Source organism: Syngnathoides biaculeatus, chromosome 6 (assembly GCF_019802595.1).
Source record: "Syngnathoides biaculeatus isolate LvHL_M chromosome 6, ASM1980259v1, whole genome shotgun sequence".
Lineage (NCBI taxonomy): Eukaryota > Metazoa > Chordata > Actinopteri > Syngnathiformes > Syngnathidae > Syngnathoides > Syngnathoides biaculeatus.
In genome coordinates this window covers 8,138,570-8,162,404 of record NC_084645.1, presented here as the reverse complement: position 1 = coordinate 8,162,404, position 23,835 = coordinate 8,138,570, and the positions used below count along the sequence as shown (strand labels likewise).

The window sequence follows — 23,835 nt, the reverse complement described above, 5'->3', positions numbered from 1 at the left end:
GGGAGCTAAGTCGAAAGGCAAAGCTCTCAATTTACCAGTCCATCTTCGTTCCTACCCTCACCTTTGGGCACGATCTGTGGGTCGTGACTGAAAGAACAAGATCCCGGATACAAGTGGCCGAAATGAGTTTCCTCCGCAGGGTGTCCGGGCTCTCCCTTAAAGAAAGGGTGAGAAGCTCGGTCATCCGGGAGGGACACAGTGTCAAGCCGCTACTCCTCCGCATTGAGAGGAGCCAGATGAGGTGGCTGGGGTATATGATCCGTATGCCTTCCGTATGCCTCCCTCGTGAGGTGTTCCGGGCATGTCTCACCAAAAAGAGACCCCAGGGACGATCCAGGACACGTTGGAGAGACTGTCTCTCGGTCTGGGAACGCCTTGGGATCCCTCCGGAAGAGCTGGAAGAAGTGGCCGAGGAAAGGGAAGTCTGGGTATACCTGTTGAAGCTACTTCTCCCGTGATCCAACATGAAGAAGCGGTAGAAAATGGATGGATAGATGGTTTATTCTAAATGTTTTGTATCGACATGGTGGGGCAGCTGTAAAGCGTTGGGCTCACAGTTCTGAGGACTGGGGTTCAAATCTTGGCCATCCCCTGTTCTCCCTGTGCCTGCGTGGGTTTTCTCTGGGAACTCCAGTTTCCTCCCATATCCCAAAACAAAAACATGCAACATTAATTGGAAACTCTAAATTGCCCCTAGGTGTGATTGTGAGTGCAACTGTTGTCTCTCACCATGTGCCCTGCAATTGGCAGTTCAGGGTGTATCCTGGCACCTGCCCAATCAGAGGTGGGATAGGCTTCAGTACTCCCGTGACCCTTGTGAGGATAAGCGGCTAGGAAAATGGATGGATGGAAGTTTGACACCAACATACACAGGCTGGCAGGTTTTAAACCATGCGTCTATAAACGCAGATTCAATATGGTTCATTTGTCCTTAACTGTTGTCATGCATCAAACGAGATTCATGATAATGAAGTTCATTTACGACTTTTACCTTGGAAAATGTATGAATCTGTGTGCATGTCCCATCACTGCTTCTAAGAGACTGGGACGCACACATTATGAACAGCACACTAAACAACAACAAAAAAAGCACAAAATGACGCCCGACCACTGCTCACGCACACACACACACACACGCAAACGCTCATACACCTTTCTGCTCCCTCTGGCCATGGCATAAACTCCACTGCCAGACAGGGCCTGTCACCTTTCTCAACACCACAACAATATGTTGTTGTCTGTTGTGAAAAGCATTTCACACTTCAACTCATAAATTCATCTCCTCTCAGAAAATGGATGGATGGATGTTTTAAAGGAAAGCAAATTTATTTATATTGGAGATTTCATACACAAGGTAAATCAATGTGGTGTACATGATTAAAAGGGTTTAAAAACAAAGAACAACTACAACACAATGTATGTGTAAAGTATATTGTGCTGTACATAACAGTACAGTGATTCCTCCGTTTTCGAACGTCTCTGTTTTTATACGAATCGTTTTTCGAACGAAAATTTCAAGATTTTTTTGCTTTGGGTTTCGAACGAAAATCGGTATTCGAACGCCCTGACCAAATGACCCACGACGATTTGTTTTTGTGAATTTGAACGCACCCCCGAAAAAAAACGGAAAAGACATAACACGTACGACCACACGCGATGCAACCAGTTGACCCACACACTCTTCTCCACGTGGACGTGTCCCGGTTTTTTTCTTCCAATTGAGCAATATTAGCCCCTGACCATGGCTCCAAAGAGGGCAAGTGGAACTGCTGGTGCTGAAAAAAAGAAAGTGCTGTGTAAAACTGTCGACTTCAAGAAGGATTTGCTAGCCGAATACGAATCGGGTGTGCGTGTTTCTGAGCTATCGAAGACTTATGGCATGGCGAAATCGACGATGAACACCATTCTAAAACACAAGGATGCCCTCAAAGCAAGTGATGTTGCTAAAGGAGCAATTGTGTTGACCAAGCAGAGGCCACAGATATTGGAGGAAGTCAAAAAGTTGCGTCTTATTTTCGTAAACGAGCAGGGGTTAACTGGGGATAGTGTTGGCGAAGAAGGGATTTGCGCCAAAGCTAGAAATCTCTATACAGATTTAAAAAGAAAAGACCCTAGTCTAGTTTCCGAGGGCTTTAAATTCAAAACAAGTCGAGGATGGTTTGAAAAATTCCGCAAAAGAAGTGGGATATACTCCATTGTTCGCCATGGGGAGGCTGCAAGTTCGGACCAGGCTGCCCCGGAAAAGTTCAAAGTTGAGTTTGCCCATTTTGTCAAGACCAAGACCTTCCCCAGTAAGTTTTCAACTCCAAGGAAACAGGCTTATTCTGGAACAAAATGCCACAATGGACCTATATCACGGAGGAGGAAAAGTCGATGCCAGGCCACAAGCCTATGAAGGTCAGGTTCAAACTTCTTTTATGTGGTAATGTTGTACCATTCTGAGAATCCTCCTGCATTCAAGCAGAACAACAATATGAAGCATACAATGCCTGTTATGTGGAGGTCCAACTCCAAGGCTTGTCTGACCCGACAATTTTGTACAGAGTGGGTGCATGAGGTGTTTGCCCCGACCGTGAAGACCTACTGTATTTGGAGGAGAAAAACTTGCCCTTACGCTGCCTTCTGTTTATGGCTAATGCGCCTGCTCACCCTCCAGGTTTGGAGGACGAATTAACATATGAATTTGAATAAATCAAAGTGTGGAGCCACTCACTTGTTACAACAAATGACTTGATTACCTGGACTGTTAGTGTATCCCCACACTTTTACTTTAGTTATATAGACTTCTATAATTTACTCACTTCATCCTAACACATTTCTGTTGTGTAGCTGCATTCACGACCCCTGTCCTGCATGCTTCTTTTCCTGTCCCTGTCCTGTCTGATCTGGTCCTGTCCTCACACGGTGTAGGGCTACAACCCCAGGAAATAGAGTGCCATGAAAAAGTATTTGCCCCAATCCTGATTTCTGGACAAAAAAAAAAGGAATTTGGTCCTGAAGACTATTTTACTTTTATTGCACTTTCATTATTTGCTTAAATATGACCTTATACATTTAATCAACAGATAAAGTGTTGTCCATTTGCTAATCGGACACGGATGTGTTGTGGACCCGGTGGTTGTCCTTGATCTTTGTACGCAGAAAATCGGCTGGTGGGATCCTCCTCTCCCAGGCGTTGCCGTGGAGACGAACGACACCAGATAAGGAGCGGAAAGTTACCATCGCGGCCCAGGACTAAATTGCGCGGGGGGCAGCCACTTTTACCATGGACTCATACATATAAAAACCTTGTGTTACTGGGCAGCTCTTGTCTTCTTCTTTGGCTATCCTGCCAGAAGACACGTCTTGTGTGCGGCAGATACCGAGATAAGACCCGGACGTCTGTATTGCGCATTCCTTTGTAATAAATCCATTTGCTGTTAACTTTTTCTAATCATTGGTCACGTCATTAGTTCTTTTATTATTCTATTCTCTTAATTGCACTTTTATTTTATTGTTTGTTGTTGTTTCATTAACCTTGATTCCTACAGATAGTCCGATGCTTTTCGGACCAAGAGAGGGAGAGCAGGAATCTCTGGCTTTCCTATCGGTGTTATTGTTGTTCTTTGTTATTTTGATCTGGGAAATGGTTCAAAAATACCCCATACCCACACCCACATCAGTGCCAGCTGTTAGCACAACCCACCGGGAAAATATTTATCACAGAGAAGAGTTGTATTATAAACAAAGCCTTATCTGTTGATGAGAGGTTAAGGGTTTTGACAGGCATTAGCGCAGTAAACAATAATTGGTTACTAATGGGAGAACAAGCGGCTAATAAAACCCCGAGTGACTGTGTTCTATGCATGGGACCTAGACCTTTGTTACGTGTTGTTTCCTCTTCTGTCAACTCCACCTGTGTTCTAGATCTTGGGAAAAATTATGTGCCCACAAAAAATGAATGCAAAATTTGGGATACTGCCAACCGGTAACACCGGCTCAAAAGAACAAACCTGTGTTTAATTGAGTGCACCAAAACTTCACCTGTATTTTCCTTAAAGGTAATGGTGCCCCAATTGGCAATATCTCTGATGATCAGTGTGCCGAGACCCAGGAAGCACCTTTCTTCCAACCTGTCAGCCATGCTGATGTGTGGTGGTGGTGCGGAGGGTACCGTCTCTTCGACCGCCTCCCGCACAACAGTACGGGCAGATGTGCATTAGTAACTTTAGCCACTTTTACCATGGACCCATACATATAAAAAGCTTGTGTTACCGGGCAGCTGTTGTCTTCTTCTTTGGCTGTCCTGCCAGAAGACACACGTCTCGTGTGCGGCAGATACGTAGATAAGACCCGGACGTCTGTATTGCACATTCCTTTGTAATAAATCCATTTGCTGTTAACTTTTTCTAATCATTGGTCATATCTTCCTCGACTCATGAACACGCGTAGGGTCCAAACACACAAATCCCTCCAGTCCACATTGCCAGCATTAAGTTGAACATATTTCTAGTTGACTCTGCCAAGGCTACCCTTTGTCACCAATCCGGGTCATTATCTTAATGGACAGAATTTTTAGCACCCAAGGAATTCAGGGGTCTGGTTTGGTGACTTCAGTTTAGCGTCTCTCCTTTTTACAGATTATGTGGTTCTGATGACTGTGTCAAGCCATGATAATGATCTTTTAATGGAGTGCTTTGCAGTCGAGTGATAAGTGGCTGGGATAAACATCCTCACCTTCAAATCTGAGACCATGGTCCTCAGTAGGAAAAGGGTTGAGTATACTCTCCGGGTCGATGAAGAGATCCTGCTCCAAGAGGAAACAGGGTCATGTTTATGAGTGAGGGAAGAATGGAACGAGTGAATGAGTAGTGGATGGGTCTGTCATGGTAAAGCTCTCAATTTACCAGTCCATCTACATTCCTACCCACACCTATGGTCACGAGTTGTCGGTTGTGACCGAAAGAACAAGATCGCAGATACAAGCGCCCAAAATGAGTTTCCTCTGAAGAATGGCTCTCCCTCAGAACTAGGGTGAAAAACTCACCCATCCACAAGGTGCTCAGAGTTGAGCCGCTGTTTCTCCACATAGAGAGTAGTCAGATCAAGTGACTCTGGCTTATGGTTAGGATGCCCCCTGGTTGCCTCTGGGGAGGTGTACCAGGCACATCCCACCGGGAGGAGACCCTGGGAATGACGGCAGAACAGGCTGGACAGACTATGTCTCCCGGCTGGCCTGGGAACACCTAGGCCCTAGGTTTTAAGGTGTCAAGGGCAGAAAACGGGATGGGTCCCAAATGCATGACTCCAGAGACAAGGTGCCGTTCAAGAAGACTATTTTAATAACAGGCAGAGGTCGGTAGACTGGCAGATAGCTGAAAAGGCAACAGTATTGAAATCGTGACTCAAAAGGCAAGGTCAGAAAACAAGGCAGGGTCTAGCTTATTATGAGTCAAGGAAATGGAACAAGGAATGGTGGACGGTACAATGAATGGGCAACAAACAGAACAAAACACAAGGTTTATATCCATGGAGTAATTAGCACAGACAAGGCACAGGTGGGGAGGCTGTTCACAGGAGCAGGTGCTTACGAGGCAGGGAAATAACCGTGCTCATGACATAGGGATCCCCCAGGAATAGCTGGACTAAGTGGCTAGGAAAAGGAAGTCTGGGCTTCCCTGCCTCAGCTGCTGGTGCAGCAACCCGACCTTAGAAAAGTGGTAGATGATGAATGGCTGGATGACCAATAAAACTTGTGCCTCATTTTATGCCTCTGTATTTTAATGTTGCTCATTGTGGTGGCAGTTGGAGAGTAAAGTAAGAAGGGAAAGTCTATTTTATTGGGGTAAAAAGTTTTAGAAGCGCTTACAAGAGCCTTTTAAATTGAAAGCGGTCATACCGGCAGCTGTTTAGAAGTGTGCATGTTAATGAACTTGTTATTTAGCAGTACAATTTCTTCAGCTTCCCCTTCCAGACACTCCATTGCCCTCCTTCTTGACTGTCTCTTTCCTCTGTCCTGCTTGCACTTTCTTGGCTCCTCGACCTGTTTCTCGGGCACACCTGTCATGGGTGTGTCTGTCCCCGATACGGCACGCACCTGCGTCTCATTTTAGTGATTACGGCTCACATCTATATTGCCACGCGTGCGGTCTGGTCTCTGCCAGATCGTTGTGCTACTATGTCACGTTACCACAACCCTTTGTGTAGGTCCTTGCTACTCTGTGTACCGAACCCTGCCTCGTTAACAACCCTGCCTTCTTGGCTGCTGATTTTGGTACTGCTGCTTCTTTGGACCGCCTGCCTGTGTTTTGACCTTGGACTGAATAAAGACTCTTCTCGAACTGTACCTGGTCTCGTGAATTGTGCATTTTGGGTTCAGCCTCGTGTTCTGGCCATGACAGAACGATATGGCCAAGACATGGACCCAGACAACTCTGATCTGGTGCGCAACGCCCTTCAGTTTCAAGGTCTGTGTCTCGCCGAACACGATGGCATTCTCCAAACGATTGCTCGCCAGCTGCGGTAGATAATGGCCTGGCTTGATTCCTAGCCCGCATCCATTCCCAGCGGAGCCAACGCCAATCCGGACCCGGCAATGTCCACAGGAGCCTTCTGTATCACCGAGCCAGCCCCCACATTGCCACGGCCTTCAAACTTCTGAAGGGGGTCAAGATTTTTACCAAGTTGGACTTGAGGAATGCGTACCACCTGGTGCGGAGAAGATTAGGGGATGATTGGAAGACTGCTTTCAACATGCCTACGGGACGTTATGAATACTTGGTGATGCCATCGGACTCAAAAACGCACCATGTCACCATGAAAATCCCATGTCAGGCACGTTCATGCGGTGTTACAACAGCTATTGCATCACAACCTGTATGTCAAGGCTGAAAAATGCGAGTTCCACCAACCCTCCATGTCATTCTTAGGCTTTGTCTTGGTGGAGGCGGAGAAACGCATGGATCCCTGCAAGGTTGAGGCCGTTCTTCATTTGCCCACTCCAACTACCTCAAAGGATGTGCAGAGGTTTATTGGGTTTGCCAATTTCTACCGCAAGTTCATCCGAAACTTAAGTGCAGTTGCAGCCCCATTTGATGCCCTAACCTCACCCCAAAGTTCCTTTGTTTGGAATCCAGGCAGCCTTCCGTGAGCTCAAGGCCAGCTTTACTTCAGCTCCGGTCCTCATCCTGCCCGAACCAGATAGGCAGTTTGTCGTCGAGGTTGATGCGTGGGATTTAGGGGTAGGGGGGGTTCTCTTACAGAGAAGTCCCAAGGACGGAAGATTACGTTATGTTCTTATCCCAAAAAGTAACTCCGGCAGACCGAAAATGATATGATATGATATCGGAGACTGTGAACTGCTAGCAGTCAAGACAGCCATGTTGGAATGGAGACATTGATTAGAGGGGAAGCAGGTCCCGTTCTTGGTATTAACAGACCACAAAAACATGGGATATATTTGGTCAGCCAAAAGGTTTAACGCCAGGGAAGTAAGGTGGGCACGCTACTTTATGCGGTTTCGCTTTGTGATGACCTATCAGCTGGGGACAAAGAACGGGAAACCCGATGCGCTGTTGCGTGTGCATGATGGGGAAAGAACCGAGTCCGACCACGCCCCTATCCTCCCTGACGCTTGTTTCGTCTCATTCTTCACCTGGGAAATTGAAACCCAGGTCAAAAACGCACTAACTGAGTCTCTCAGCCCTGAAGGCTGCCCCGATGACAGGTTATATGTTGTTCCCCCCCTAAGGGGAAGAGTAATTCACTGGGCCCACACCAATCGCACTGTGTCACCTAGGCATGGCCAAAACGCCCTCTGTAAGAGTGCAACATTTCTGGTATATATAAAAAAGGACATCAGGGAGTATGTTAATGCGCGCAACAAACAAACCCTCCAGGCAATGCCCCTCAGGGGATCTACACCCTCTGCCCATTCCTCAATGTCCGTGATCACACATCTCTCTGGACTTCGTGACGGTGATTCCGGCTTCACAAGGTCACACCACTGTCCTTTCAGCGGTTGACCGCTTCTCCAAAATGGTTAATTTCATTCCACTACCTAAAATCCCCTCCACAAAGCAGACGGCCGAGCTCATGATGAGCAACATATTCAGGTTTCATGGCTTGCCCACCGACATGGTGTCCGACAGAGCCCCCCATTTCATCTCTCGTTTCTGGAAAGAATTTTATTCACTCATAGGGGCCACCGTGACTCTTTCCTTGGGCCATCATCCAGAATTCAATGGCGAGACTGAACGTGTAAACCAGGACCTAGAAATAGGGCTCCGATTCCTGGCTTCTCGTGACCCAACCTCGTGGAGTCAACAGTTAAGTTGGGTCGAATACTCTCATAACTTCCTTGCTTCCGCATCCACCGGTATCTCTCCCTTACATGCTGTCCACGGCTATCCACCCCTCTCTTTTCCCATCTATAGCTTCTGACTCATCATGCCATAAGCTTTGGCCGTGTTGACACGCTGTAAATGGACCTGGGAGCGAGCCCGTAAGATGCTTCTGCACAAGGGACGCTCCTATAAGGCCGCTGCGGACCATCAGAGGGCGCCAGCTCCAATCTACGGGGTGGGTCAGAGAATCTGTCAGTCTGCTAAAGGCCTCCCACTCAGAGTGGAATCGCGGAAGGTCGCTCCCAAATTCGTCAGTCTGTTAAAACTCCCGAAGTCTATGCAGCCCCACCCGGTTTTCACGTTAGCCTGCTCAAGCCTGCTCGAGTGTCCTTGTTGGTCCCACTTGCCAGATCTCCTCCTTCTGCCGCCCGTATGGTGGACGGGGTCGGTACGCTGGCTCCTGTCATCTCGCCGTTGGGGGAGGGGGTTGCAGTACCTGGTGGACTGGGAAGGCTATGGTCCCAAGGAGCGGTCGTGGATCCCTTCCTGGTTCATGGTACTAATTAGGACTTGCTGAGGCTCCTGGGATGTCCGGGGCCGGCCATTGTCGGGGGTGAGTAGTGTCATGGGGTACGTTCCTGCAACCCTTTGTCTACGTACTTTCTACTCTGTGTACTGAACCCTGCCTTGTTAACGACCCTGCCTTCTCGCCTGCTGATCTTGGTACTGGTGCTTCTTTGGATCGACTGCATGTGTTTCAACCTTGGACTGAATAAAGACTCTTGGTGAACTGTACCTGGTCTTATGAGTTGTGCATTTTGGGTTCAGCCTCATGTTCTGGCCATGACAACAGAGACTCAGGACTACGGGGAATGCTGTGGGGTGGTGGTGGTTTTCTCAAAAACATGTTGACATTTTTTGACAAGGTTTTGTAAACTTTCCTGTCTTTGGAGGATGGGGCACTGTGCTCGGACATGCACAAATCTTCTGCTTTCTCGGGATTTGTTACACAGTACAGCACATCTCTTGGTCGGCGAGGAAAACTGATCTGGTCTCATCCCATGTCCCCAAAACATGCATTAATTTGAGAGTCTAAATTACCTCTGTTGTGATTGGGAGCGTTACTGTTGTATGTCTTTTTGTGCCCTATGATCGGCTACCAACCAGTCCAAAGTGTACTATGCCTCCTGTCTTATGATAGCTGGGATAGATCCAGCACTCCCATGACCCTCATGAGGATAAGCAGCTCAGAAAATGGATGGATGGATAGAAGTTACTATACACCAGGTGTCACCAGCACGGTGCCCGCAGGCGCATGGTAGCTCGCAAGGACCATTTAAGGCGCCCACGAGGTATTTTCTAAAAATACCACAGGCCACAAATTAACATTTGTGCTTTAAATTTTGAATCTGATTTGCTTACATTAATTACATTTTATAATACTTGTAATGGCGTATAATATAAAAAATTAAACCAAAAATATTTTATATACAGCAGCACGGGGGTTCAGCTGGAAAGCGTGGGTCTCACAGTTCTGAGGTCTCGGGTTCGATCCCGCATCTGACTGTGTGGAAGTTCCATGTTCTCATCATGCCTGTCTGGGTTTTCTCTGGGCACTCCGGTTTCCTCCCACATCCCAAAAACATGCAACATTAATTGGACACTCTAAATTGTACCTTAGGTATGATTGTGAGTGCGGCTTTTTGTCTCTAGTGCCCTGCGAGTGGCTGTCAACCAGTTCAAGATGTACCCTGCCTCCTGCCCATTGACAGCTGGGATAGGCTCCAGCACTCCTGTGACCCTCGTGAGGATAAGTGGCTCAGAAAATAGATAGATAGATAGATAGATAGATAGATATAGATAGATAGATAGATAGATAGATAGATAGATAGATAGATAGATAGATAGATAGATAGATAGATAGATAGATAGATAGATAGATAGATAGATAGATAGATAGATAGATAGATAGATATTTTATGTACATATAATGAACTCTGACTGAAGTTTGCCGCAAACAGGTCATGTAGCCCTTCCATACGATCGGTGGTCACGATGTAGCCCTCAACAAGGTTGGTGAGCCCTGCTATAGAGCTCGTGCATGTGACGTCACAGTTTGCATAGTCCCATATTGCCGGTCAAACCTAGCTGCTCGGGAGTGTGCGAGTCGTTGAACCAGATCAGATTTTTCAAATTGCCAAGAACTGTTGTGCTGTTGGTTTTCACAATAAACGAGAGTTCTTCAAAGATATGATTCTATAGAATACCATCTGAAAGGATGAGAAAAGATCGATGAATTCCCAGTCAAACAAAGCTGCTCGTCAGTACAGGATTTTTCACAATGCCCGAGACCTATTGTGCTATTGGTTGTCACAATAGATGAGACAGTTCTTTAAATAGATCATTCTCTGGAGTACCAGCAGAAAAGACGAGGAAAGATCGATGGATTTCGGCAATTAAACGGGATGAATCGTCCCAACCGAAATACACACGTCTGTGTAGCGATCATTCCATTTCAGGTAGGAATTATTTTTCTCAATCTCAAATTACTAGGAAGTATTTAGAACACCAAGTTGACTCATTTGAGAACAATGCGTATTCAAAAAAAAAAAAAAAACATCTGTCACAGAGAGGTTTATGGATGTAAGCGTGTGGCAGCAATATGCTTCCGTGTATGGAGGAGATGACTATCTGTCCTAATTTTTTTTCCAATCATAGTTAATGAATGCAAGTTTGTGCAAAACCAGGGGTCATTTATTTAAATATGGGTATTTGTATTGAAAAAAATATGAGGGGGTCCATCAGTAAGTGGGATTTATTCTTGATTGAGAACAGATCCAGCAACGAAGTATTTGTATGTGTCCAGACTTTTATACACTTTCAAACTGTGCTGTGTAAATCTCAACGACTTATTCACCAGATGCAGGTGTAGATCCAGTTGTCCAAAACAAGCGGAAGCGAATTAACTAATTAATTAATAATCAATTAATAATTTAGTCATATTTCTTATTGGCGAAAACATCAACTTCTGTATTCAATATGGATCCTCTGTTCCAGGTGTCTCTAATTTTTCCAGGTACCTTCATTTATTATCGCCTTCTAAATGTTTAACGGTATCGGACAAAACTCTGTGTATCTTGCTATAAAACATATTTTTGTTTCGTCTCAATGGAATTAATTTGCAACAATGCTCTGTTTGACCGGCAATATGGCGACGTAAACAAAAATCACGTGATTTTTTGACGTAGGGGTACAAGCTCTTTGCACTGTATCCCTCTCCTAAAATGCCAGATGGTGAAGAAGTAGAGCAACCACATGCGTTAATTAGTGTAATAATAGGAGCCCATTTCCTGTGAAATCAATATTTCATTGATTTATCCATCCCTGGTGGCACGTGTTAACCTCACAATTCTGAGGATAGGGGTTCAAATCCCAGCCCCCGCTATGTGGAGTTTGCATGTTCTCCCTGACTCTGCGTGGATTTTCTCCGGGCACTCCGGTTTCCCCCCTCATCCGCAGTACACGAGCTCATATATACATATTTTCATCAAGCAACAGTTCATCATTACCGCATTTGATTTGTATTTTTAAAAAAATGACAGTTTCAGGTTCATACCTTACTAACCACTAACCTATCTTCATGATTAATCCTCAGAACAGTATCGATGCTAATTACTTATTTTTTTCTCAAGAAAAAAAGGGGAGGAAGAATTTTTTTGGCCGTGTTTTTCAACGCCATTTACACGGTGACACACAACATCCGGTTTATTCGGGAAGCTAATGCATCCTGCCAGAGGAAGAAACGGCCTTGCAAAATTAGATGACCGCAAACGTTTATCTTCTGCCAAACAACATCCCATAAAGAATTTTGGTTCTATAGCTGCTGCGTACGTTTAGTACGATTACATGTCATGTTCGACTTTCTCTGCTGATATGACGTCAGGAAAGGTTCGCTTTTCCCGAACTCTCACGGTCGACGAATATCTCGGTAAGCAGTTTCGTAGGGACTACTGCATGCTTCCATTGCTAGAAAATTTGCGGGCAGCCAAACATACATTGCAGTTTCTGCAAGGAAATACAACCACCGTTTCGGCCTGTATTTAAATGTATTTTATTTGCTTCACAGCTGAGAGTAACGTGTTGTTCTACCTGAGTGATGCACTGATCCAGCTGTTGGAACATAAAGAGGAATACACCAATTTTGGAATAATTCGGTATTTCGCTGAATAGTATGTTACATTTGTTAGTATTCCACTTAAAATCTAATATAATTTATATCACTAGGACAGAATTGAAAGGTGTATCTATATGAAATTTCATTCAATGATTAATTGTATCCATAGTTTTAGCAGCGTAAAGAATAGTAACCACATCCTCTTCAGAGAGTTTAACTACATCAAAGCAACACCTCATAACAGAGCCTCATTCATCAGAGTCTTCTGGAGATGCTACCGACAGATTGGCAAGAGTGGAGGTGAGAGAAACATTTGAAACTTAAAGTCCCACTGACATGCCTACAGACATTCTAAAATAGATATTGTAATGAAAAATACATATAACATTATTCACTTCAATGTCTATATGAAAAAATAAATATGAGCAGAGAGCGTGTCATCCATGCTCAAAGTTGCGTAAGTCTCACTCGACATCCAAGTGGTAGCCATATTGCTTGCAACGTCATCAGCAGACGTCACACTAAGACATTTGCCATTGAAAACACGTAGTGGCACCTGCTATGGGAGAGGAACAACATTTTTGAAGATCTCACAGTCGAGTGAAGTGACCGGGGCAATATTACCCTATCGTTTCGAGCCATATTTAGATGATATGCGGATCACTTCTAACTAACAACAGACTCCCCGACAGTTTGACAGTATGTAGCGTACTCAGCTGCGAGTGACGACAACGCCATGGCCGGGCCGCAATGAGCCACCGCAGCCAGGCTGCAATGAGGCAACAAATGGATAATGCCCCCCCCTCACACTATATGTATTTTTTAATAGCTGTATACACACCGAGAGGATTTTCATGGCGGGGGTTACAAAAAGCCATATATCTCAAAATCATGTTGTGTGGTGAAAAAACGGATGGGTCCAATCTGGCTGGCTGTTTTTTTTTTTTTTTTTTTTTTTTTTTTTTTTTTACTAAAAACAGACTAAAAATCATGCTTTTTGTTTCAGTGGGACTTTAAACAATCATACTAAACACGCAAATGCATGACATAACAAGCATCTGAACTGGACAGCTCTCTTGCCAATTGTCTCCTTGCATTTGTTGCTTCCAGATCTGCTGTCAATTTCGGAGTACAGCTCTCTGCTCCAGTTGTTATGTCCAGATTTCCCAATGGGGATAGTAAAGAGTGCAGCCAGGTCTGTTCATTGCATCTTTAACAATCACAGAATTTTGAAACCTCATCATCAACATCATTTTGGATATGTACACTGGAAGTGTGAGACGCCAATTCTCATTTATAACCATGAACCAGTATTTGGGAGACTCCAGCTGTGGTCAAAACTTGCTTGACTGCTTAGCCCGTATCAATCTATTTTCCTTGTGAGAATAAGCGGTAGAGAAAATGGATGGATAATTTATTTCCCTTACCGGTGTTAAAACATTTTTCAAGGCGCTCAAGGTGCTCTACAACAGTACAAACTCTTATTCATTCATTCATTCATTTGACAGTCATACTATAGTGGTGGTTAGCTCCAGAGAGTAGTAAGGTACTCATTGCAACCTGGCTAATGTCTTAGATGTACCTGAAATCAAAGCTCTTCCACCATCCTTAAGATTTGACTTTTGTAATTACTTTAGTTTTTGTGGTAAGTATGACCCTGATGACAAATGTACAACTGTATGTTAAATTGAATCACAATGCTAAACATGACCACAAATTTTCAAAATCTCATGCCAAAGTGATGGTACACATGCTTGCTGCAAACAAAAAACAGTGCACTTCACAGTATAAACTGCACAGAAAATGTGTGACGAATAGCAGGACCCAAAACAATTTTTTCAGTTATCTTTTTTTACATCAAATAAGTGTACACCTTACAAAATAAAACATGCATCCATCCATTTTCTGAGCCACTTATCCTCACAAGGCTCGCAAAATAATTACAAACAATCTAAAAAAATTCACAACTCCAAATAGTACTGCATTTGGTCTGTATTTGGTGGTGTTAGAATTTGCTCAGTGAGGATAAACGGTATGGGAAACAGATGCATGGGTAGGTGTTTCAGAATATCTTTAGAGAACAATTTATTTTTTATATATTTACTCAAATTGTGACAATACACCACAAAAGGAGAGCAATTTTGTTTGATATGATTATAACATGTAAGAATGTGCAGCAAACGAGGCAGGCTTGGCTACACCAGATATATATAAATCAAAAACTGCACTTTTTAGTTGAACCAAATTTCGGTAATGTCAATAAACTTCCAAATTCTCAAAACTCATGAAATGCTCTTTTTTTTTTTTTTTTGTGTGTCAAAAAAATATCCAACTGTGACACTAAATTATCAAGCAGAATTTTACACTTTGTGTATCGTTACACCTCTGGTTTTAACAGAACATGATTATTGTGAATATGGAATGTGTACACTACAGTATTTTCATACTAATTTTATTTAACATGGTGAGTGACTGGGATGCACTATTTGGCGGACCCTTGTTCAATACCGGACTCACGCGTGTGGAGTTTGCATGTTCTCTGCGTGCCTGTGTTCGTTTTCTCCAGGTGCTCCAGTTTCCTCCCAGAACCCAGAAACATGCATGGTAGGTCAATTGAAGACTTTAAATTGCCCTTAGGTGTGCATGTGAGGGTGAATGGTTTTGTCTATATATGCCCTGCAAATGGCTTGCGACCAGTTCATTGTGTAACCCACCTCTCACCTAAAGATAGCCTACTACATAATGGATAATGAATGAATCATTTAACATAGTTTATGGACAGTACATTTGGCTCATTAACAGTACAGGGTGATAAACTGCTCTTCTTTTTTCCCTACAGAATTGTTTTGATGGATGATGGTTCAGACTTTTTGATGTCCTTCTCTGACTTCCTTTACGCCTTCCAGCTGCAATTCTACTACCAAGGTACCGTTTCATGTTGTTTGGATGGCTCAAGACTAGGCCTTTTTGCTGTGATAAATGATAAATAGACAGTACCTATCAAGGCCCAAGCCACCTCAGCTGGCTTGTCTCAATACAGAGATGCAGTGGTGCTACTCTGAGCCCCTCCCGGATGACCGAACTTCTCAGCCTACCTCTAAGGGAGAGCCCAGACACCCTGGGCAGGAAATTAATTTCGTATGATTGAATCCGGTACCTTTTTCTTTTGGTCTCGACCCACAGGTCGTGACAATAATTGAGGGTAGGGACATATAGGTGTATTGGTAAATTGAGACTTCCGCCTTTTGCCTCACTCCTTCATCACAAAAGATCGATACAAAGTCTGCATCACTCCATATGCTACACCTATCTGCACATCTATCTCCCGTTCCATTCTTCCCTCACTTTTGAAGCAAGACCCAAAGATACTTGAACTCCTCTACTTGGGGCAGGATCCTATCCACGACCTGGAGAGGGCTTGTCACTCTTTTCCGGCAGAAGGTCATGAGATTTGGAGGTGCCAATCCTCATAAGAAAGTTTGGATTCTTGTTTTCTTTTCCGTTTTTAATTTTTGGAGCAGAAGAACCAACCCTGAAAATCAGAAGATTATCCCCATTTATTAAAAAAAAGTTATAATCAAGTTATAAATTATGTGGGTCACTTCCAGATTTTTGCTCTCTGGCCTGTTCCTCTGCATGTCATTTCTCTGTGTCCAGCACAAGCACAATTTTACAGCGATTGCCTTTCTTCCAATTTTGCTTGTAGAATTTCTGGATAGTCTGCTGGTGATCTACCAGGATCTGTTAGCTGGAAAGGGTCCAAACACAGTCATTGTGCCCACATCAAATTCTGTCGAGCAGCTTCCTTGCTTGGGTACAGAGGGAAATAAAAAGGAGCAAGACACAGAAGTGGAAGCTTCCACTCTGGTTGAGTGCATTGATGGACTCATTGATCGTATTAAAAACAGGTAGACCCATTTTAGACTATTCACCAACATTTTGCACCAAAAACGGGTACTTACGAGAGACCTTAGAAAATGCATTATGGTAACAATTTATTCACCCTCTCTTTACATTTATTTTTAGTTTATGTTGTAGCCTTTTATATTAACAGTGAGGAAAATAAGTATTTGAACACCCTGCAATTTTGCAAGTTCTCCCACTTTGAAATCATGGAGGGGTTTGAAATTTTCATAATAGGTCCATGTCCACTGTGAGACATAATTTGAAAAAAAAAAAAAAAATCCAGAAATCACAATGTATGATGTTTTCAAAATTTATTTGTATGTTATGGCTGCAAATAAGTATTTAGACACCTGTGAAAATTTATGTTAATATTCGGTATAGTATCCTTAGTCTGCAATTACTTTGATCAAAGGTTTCCTGTGTTTTGTTTTGTTTTGTTTTTTATTTACCAGCATTGCACGCACTGCAACAAGGATTTTTGATTTTGTCATCATAGGTGCATGGCCACTGTGAGAGGGATAATCTGAAAAAAAAATCCAGAAATCACAATGTATGATTTTTTTTTTTTTTTTTCACGATTTGTGTGATACAGCTGCAAATCTGTATTTGAACACCTGTCCATCAGCTAGAATTCTGACCCTCGAAGACCCGTTAGTCCGCCTTTAAAAGTCCACCTCCACTCCAAGTATTATCCTGAATCAGATGCATCTTTGTGAGGTCGTTAGCTGCATAAAGACACCTGTGGCCAATACCAAAGAGCTGTCCGAAGACACCAGAGACAACATTGTACAACTCCTGTTACTAGTTGGAGTATCACTGATTATGTGGGTTGGACAGCTTTTTGTATGTAACTAAGGAACTCAAACAGGTACTTCTAATTTACAGTGCCTTGTGAAAGTATTTAGCCTTTTTGAACTTTTCAACCTTTTGCCACATTTCAGGCTTCAAACATAAAAAACATAAAATTTTCATTTTTTTTTATCAGGAATCAACAAGTGGGACACTATTGTGAAGTGGAACAAAATTTATTGGATATTTTTAACTTTTTTAACAAATAAAAACCTGACAAGTGGGGCGTGCAATATTATTCGGCCCTCTCGCATTCATACGTTGTAGCGCCACCTTTTGCTGCAATTACAGCTGCAAGTCGCTTGGGGTATGTCTCTATCAGTTTTGCACATCGAGAGACTGGTTTTCTTCCAGAGTGGTCCTGTATTTGGCTCCATTCATGGCCATGTTTGACAGGGGGGATCGTGTGTTCAGGGTGATGAGCTGTGTTGTTTTTACGCCAAACATATTGTTTTGCATTGCGGCCAAAAAGTTTGATTTTGGTTTCGTCTGACTAGAGCACCTTCTTCCACGTTCGGTGTGTCTCCCACGTGGCTTGTGGCAAACTAAATTAGACTTTTTATGGATATCTTTGACAAATGATTTTCTTCTTGCCACTCTTCCATAAAGGCCAGATTTGTGCAGTGTATGACTGATTGTTGTCGTATGGACGGACTCTCCCACCTCAGCTGTAGACCTCTGCAGTTCATCCAGAGTGATCATGGGCTTCTTGGCTGCATCTGTGATCAGTCTTCTCCTTATTCGAAGTGAAAGTTTAGAGGGACAGCTGGGTCTTGGTAGATTTGCAGTAGTCTGATACTCCTTCCATTTCAATATGATTGTGCTCCTTGAGATGTTTAAAGCTTGGGAAATCTTTTTGTATCCAAATCCAGCTTTAAACCTCTCTACAACAGTATCTCGGACCTGCCAAGTGTGTTCCTTGGTCTTCATGGTGGTCTCTGGACTTTAGACAGAACCCTGAGACTATCACAGAGCAGTTGCATTTATACAGATACATGATTACACACAGGTAGATTCTATTCATCGTCATCAGCAACATTGGTTCATTCAGAGATCCTCACTGAGCTTCTGGAGTGAGTTTGCTGCACTGAAAGTAAAGGGGCAGAATAATATTCCACGTCCCACTTTTCAGTTTTTTATTTGTTAAAGTTTAAAATATCCAATACATTTTGTTCCACTTCACAATTGTGTCCCACCTGTTGTTGATTCTAGACAAAAAATGAAACATTCATATCATTACATTTGAAGCCTTAAATGTGGCGAAAGGAAGAAAAGTTCAAGGGGCCTGAATACTTTCACAAATCACTGTAGAAGTGGAGTCTAGGTTGACTTTTTAGAGGTGGACTAAGAGGTCTTTAAGGAACAGAATTTTGTGGATTAGTATGTGTTCAAATACTTATTTGCAGCAGTAACATTCAAATCAATTATTAAAGAAACATACATTATGATTTATGGATGTTTTTTAAATTTAGATTATCTCTTTCACAGTGGACATGCACCGAAGATGAAAATTTCAGACCCCTCCATGATTTCAAACTGGGAGAACTTCCAAAATCGGAGTGTTCAAATACTTATTTTCCTCACTGTTCTGTGCATATATCAGCAACCCAAAATTTGGAATCTTCAGACCAATTGCTGTGACACTCCTGCACATATATGTGTGTTAAGTACCTGGCAGTATGCATTTGTTTATGCAAGTCCTTATAGATGAGAGTCTTAGTTCATGTAAAGGCATGCAGTCCAGTGAATCGAACTAAAACAGACAGGCTACAAGGTTACCCCAAAAAATCCGCAGAAATGTGCAATAGTGAAACAAAAACCTTGATGAGCATGGATTTTGAGAGGTAGGCAGATACTTTATTGGTTTGGTACGAAATTCTTGTATCCAGGAGCAGTGTTTGTAATTGTAGAACATCAACTTACTGTGTCACAGCAAGCAAACCTATTGAAGGCAAACTATTACAGTGCCCTGTTTGCCCCCTCCCGAATTCAGTTTTTTTTTCTCCATATCTATCACACACAAAGGTTTCAAATCATCAAACCAATTTTATTATCACTCAGAAACAACCCAAGGAAATGCAAAATGCAATTTTTAAAAGAAAATTTGGCTTTTTAAGGCACAAAAAAATCCAAACCTTTCTGACCCTCTGTGAAAAAGTAATTGCCCCTTTGTTATATCACAAAATCGCTTTGACTAACCATATATTTGGGAAAGGTGAGTTCCATTTCACAAGCCACACCCAAACATGATAATGACCATTCTTGTTGAATCAACAAATCACTTAAGTATAATCTGTCAGAGAACTTGAAATAGGCTACAGGATCTCCAGAACCAATGCATCCTTAGACAATCCAAAGAAATTAAAAAAGATATGAGAGAAAAAAAGTGATTGAAATCCATGGGCCTGGAAAAGGTTACAAAGCCATTTCCAAGGTTTTGTGGCTTCAAAATTACTTTTTACTTTAAATTGAATTGTCATTTGAAAACTGCATTTTGTATTTCCTTAAGTATTCTTTGACTGATATTAAAATTGTTTTGATAATGGACCTTTCCGACTGGCGATCTTCAGCTCCGCCCCCGTATATGTTTGAAGCGGATTCTTTATCACGTATTCCCAGTAACATTGCAGTATGTTTTTTGCCATACGCGCCAGACTTGTCCAAGAAGATTTTACAAAGAGGTTTCAGCTATTTCATGCAAGGATATGTTTATAGAATTAAGATTTTGGATGGAGCAGGACGCAATGTGAGAGTTACAGTTGGCGATTGATGCTAAAAAAGTTGGGGCCTCACAAACTTCATATTGAAATCCAACAGGATAAAATAGTGGAATCGTATGTTTTTTGCCAAACGCGCCAGACTTGTCCAAGAGGGTTGTACAGAGAGGTTTCAACGATTTCACGCAAGGATATGTTCATAGAATTAAGATTTTGGACGGAGCAGGACGGAATGTGAGAGATACAGTTGGCGATCGATGCTAAAAAGGTTGGCGCCTCACAAACCTCATATTGAAATCCAACAGGATAAAATAGTGTAATCGTACTTCACATGTAAAGCAGGATGAGTACTTTTTACTTGGAAAGATCACAAGTAATATCATTGTAGGCTTTGTAAGTGAGTGGGTGTATTAATTTGACTTCGCTCGTAATGAAACCCAGTGCCTCGTCTTAAAAGACGTATGCGATACAAATAGGCAAATAGTTGATGTGTTCAGAGAATCTGCTCATTTCTGTGCTTTCCTTTTGTGCAGTCATCCGCCAAGCTCCTGTTTACAAGAAGCATTAGAAGAGAATTGCAAGGTGTCATATAACAGCTTCCTGATGACCCTGGCTAAAAATGAATTTATTAACCAAACTATTGGTAAATATTCTCTTTATGTCACAACACTTATTCCAAATATCTCATTGAGAAGAAAAGGCATTGCTTAGCAATTAAAATCATCTTTATTTCCCTTGGATGTCAAAAACACATGAGGAATTTGTCTCTGATACTTGGAGCCGCTCTAGTACGAATTTGAGCCATTTGACAGAAAATACATTTGAGACCAAAAAAACACTATGCAGAGTCACTGTGTAGTAAAACATTACTAGTAATGTGGTAATGCCAAGACGTTTTTTCATGACAACTGTGCAAATTGATGTAGTCTTCTAGCAATTTAGAGCAGTTTCAAATTACTAATAGAGCAGTAGTCTTATTGTAGTAGTAGAGGTCAGTGACCATTGTGCAAATAGTGCAGAGACTTCATTAAATATAACATTTGAGCACTTATAGTTACAGTTTGCACGATCAAATGTTGTATATGCCGCATGTTCATTTTAGGATTCAACTATCTTCTCACAAGTAGATTTTGAACCATTTTATAAGAGGGCAAATCAGGTCTGATGCATTTGACATGGAAATTCCTCCATACACTCTGGGCAGAGTGAGACAGATAAAATGAGACTGATTCCGACAGAGGACCAGATCACCTGGCGAGACTCGTAGAATGCTTTCCAGTTTGCTGTAAATCTCTTGCTTATGTTTTTCATAAAAAATTGCACACATTCTCGGCCTGATCATTGACGCATTTCACAAATTCATCACCAAACTATACTCCCACAGATTAAAGATTGTATTAAATTCCATCTCTTTCACACTACTAGCATGCAGCCCGTTGTTTGCTCCTAATCTCTACAGCAGTGCAAATTACAACCACAAAACGTTGTAACAAAAACTCTTTTTGCTTTTCCATCATTAAAAAGTCTCCTCAATCTCAATCATTGAAGAGTAGTGCTGTAGTTTTCATTTCTTTATCTCTCCAGAATTAACTCATTATCATTCAGATAGTCTGTCATTTCATCCTGTCTCGTGACAAATCCTAAAAATGGAAATTAACCAAACAGAATAAGATTCATCACTTTCATACAGCAGTAACTCCAATGGGTGGTTGAAAAGGAGTTAGTTGGATTCGTACAGCATTCAAAATTCAAATCTTTTGTCTTTGCTTGTTGGTCACAGGAGCCTTACCCAGTAAGACAGAAGTACTGAATGATCCAGAGATGGACCAGGAACTGGACAAACTGTGAGATCTACATCGACCATATTCTGTGTCATGACTTTATCGCATAACTTGCTTTTCCTTTTTGAATTTGTCTCTCATGCCTTATCCCTTCTGTTCTCCTTACTCCGTTTCCTTAAAATGCCCCAAACAATTTCCAATTCTCCCTGCAGCATCGCCCAGATCTCTGTCAGCCCCAGCAGCAACAGCAGCAGCAGTGCGGTGGGGATGCTGAAGGAGGTGCAGAGAAAGGCCTCCCCAAGAAGGAACATCCACCACAGGAGGAAGATGGAGGTTGAGAGTGATGGCTCGACAGAGGAGACAGACTCTTCTGAAAACTGAGCATTCACCTTCCATCATGGTTCTGTTATGATTCACTACAAGCTTCCCTTCCTATGTGAACTCACACTCTAGTTTTAGTTCTTGTTGATGGAGTGTAGTGGCATGCAAATACTTGAACCTCTTATTGAAGAAAGAAGTATGACAAGAAGAGCTCACTGAACCAATGTTTGTTCAGCTTGTATTAAAGACAGCGACCGAAATGTTTTTATCCCTAACCTGCTGTCCTTTAACTATACACTGAATTACATAATGTTATTTATTTTGGGGTATTGGGGTGATCAAGCTATTAAAGATATACAATAACTGAGGCTGATTTTGATTCGTACAAAAAGGGTTACAGTATTGACATACACACCCAATTCCAATAAAGTTGGGATGTTGTGTTAAATTAAAACTGAATACAATGATCTGCAAATCATGTTCAATGTATATTTAATTCAATACACTACAAAGAAAAGATATTTCATGTTCAAACTTATAAACCTGTTTTTAGCAAATAACCATTGTTTTAGAATTTCATAGCTACAACATGTTCCAAAAAGCTGGGACAAGTGGGAAATAAGAATAACATAATTGGGAGTCCACTCATCTTTTCTTTCCTCCTGGAGAGTCCGCAGCATCTGCAACAGTGTTCTATTCAGCTGTTCCACAGGGTTTCCCTGCAGGTGTTTTGTGGGAGTTTGAGAATGGGCAATGCCAGACAGCTGCTGGAATAGATTTTTCTTAAATTCCCTGCCCTGGTCATGGTGGAAGATCTGGGGGCATAAGAAACACGGAATTAAGTCACTGAAGATTATCTCAGCTGCGGTTTTGCCTGATTTGTTCTTAGTCATAGGGTAGGCTTGTGCAAAACGAGGAAAGCGATATACAAGAATTAAGATATACACAAACCCTCCCTGACTTGGCTCGAGGTGAAGATGGTCAATAGAAATAAGATCAAATGGGGCACTGGTTGTGATCGATCATAGGTGCTTTTTCAGGGATGGTGTTTTTTTTTTCTGTTTAACACAGGAACACTGGTGGATGACAATCTATTTCACTCTGCATGAATGGCCAATAGAATGTACAAGTCTCCTTGTCTCTTGACTCATCTGTCTTTTGTCTTTGTCATCAGGGTTCCATCCCTTTATCTTCAGTATTACCTCGTTAATTGCTTCATTCTCCTTCTGGGCAGCTCTGATGTCTTCTGGTGTGATGATTTGAACTGTTACAGGGGGATTGTCATCACCACCGGAGGAGAGGTGGGAGTGCAGCAATCCATGGGACATCATTCTCGGCCATTGCCTTGCTCCCTTACCATTTAGTGGAAATTGTCTCTGGAGTCAAAGTTTCAGTGTACTCCAAAATATGGTCCTACAGCTAGACAAGGGCAACATGACAGTGTATCGGCATCAACATTCAACTTGCCTGGCCTATATTTTATAGTGGAGTGGAAATCTGCCAACTTACCTACCAAGCAATGTCCGACAGCATTGAGTTTGGCTGTGCTTAAAACACATGTAAGGGGTTATTGTCTGTATATACAGTGAACGGAGGTGCATAGTAAAGAAAACCTCAAAATTGTTTCGCAGATTGCCCACTTCAATGCCAGAAACACATGTTTGCCAGAATGTAGATGATAATTATTTTCTGCAGGCCTGAGTGTTCTGGACCCATAAGTAATGATGTGGCGTTTACATTACCTTCGTGCTGTTGATAAAGAA

At 42.5% G+C, this 23,835-nt stretch overlaps 1 protein-coding gene across 3 annotated transcripts; it reads left to right on the top strand.

Annotated features, from left to right (window-relative positions):
• The first annotated feature begins 12,040 nt into the window (after positions 1 to 12,040).
• On the top strand, positions 12,041 to 22,461 carry cstpp1 (centriolar satellite-associated tubulin polyglutamylase complex regulator 1). Of its 3 annotated transcripts, none has more exons than XM_061823363.1 (9): positions 12,041 to 12,312; positions 12,451 to 12,566; positions 12,668 to 12,798; positions 13,609 to 13,693; positions 15,338 to 15,423; positions 16,205 to 16,406; positions 20,504 to 20,613; positions 21,751 to 21,814; positions 21,964 to 22,461. In XM_061823363.1, exons 2-9 carry the CDS (start codon positions 12,556 to 12,558, stop codon positions 22,130 to 22,132), a joined length of 858 nt encoding a protein of 285 aa, XP_061679347.1. In that variant the 5' UTR covers positions 12,041 to 12,312; positions 12,451 to 12,555; the 3' UTR covers positions 22,133 to 22,461. The 3 variants fall into 3 exon arrangements, with proteins under 3 accessions (XP_061679347.1, XP_061679346.1, XP_061679345.1); XM_061823362.1 differs by having other exon boundaries at positions 12,042 to 12,312; positions 12,451 to 12,538; positions 21,964 to 22,460; XM_061823361.1 differs by having other exon boundaries at positions 12,042 to 12,312; positions 12,451 to 12,553; positions 21,964 to 22,459.
• Positions 22,462 to 23,835: the final 1,374 nt, after the last annotated feature.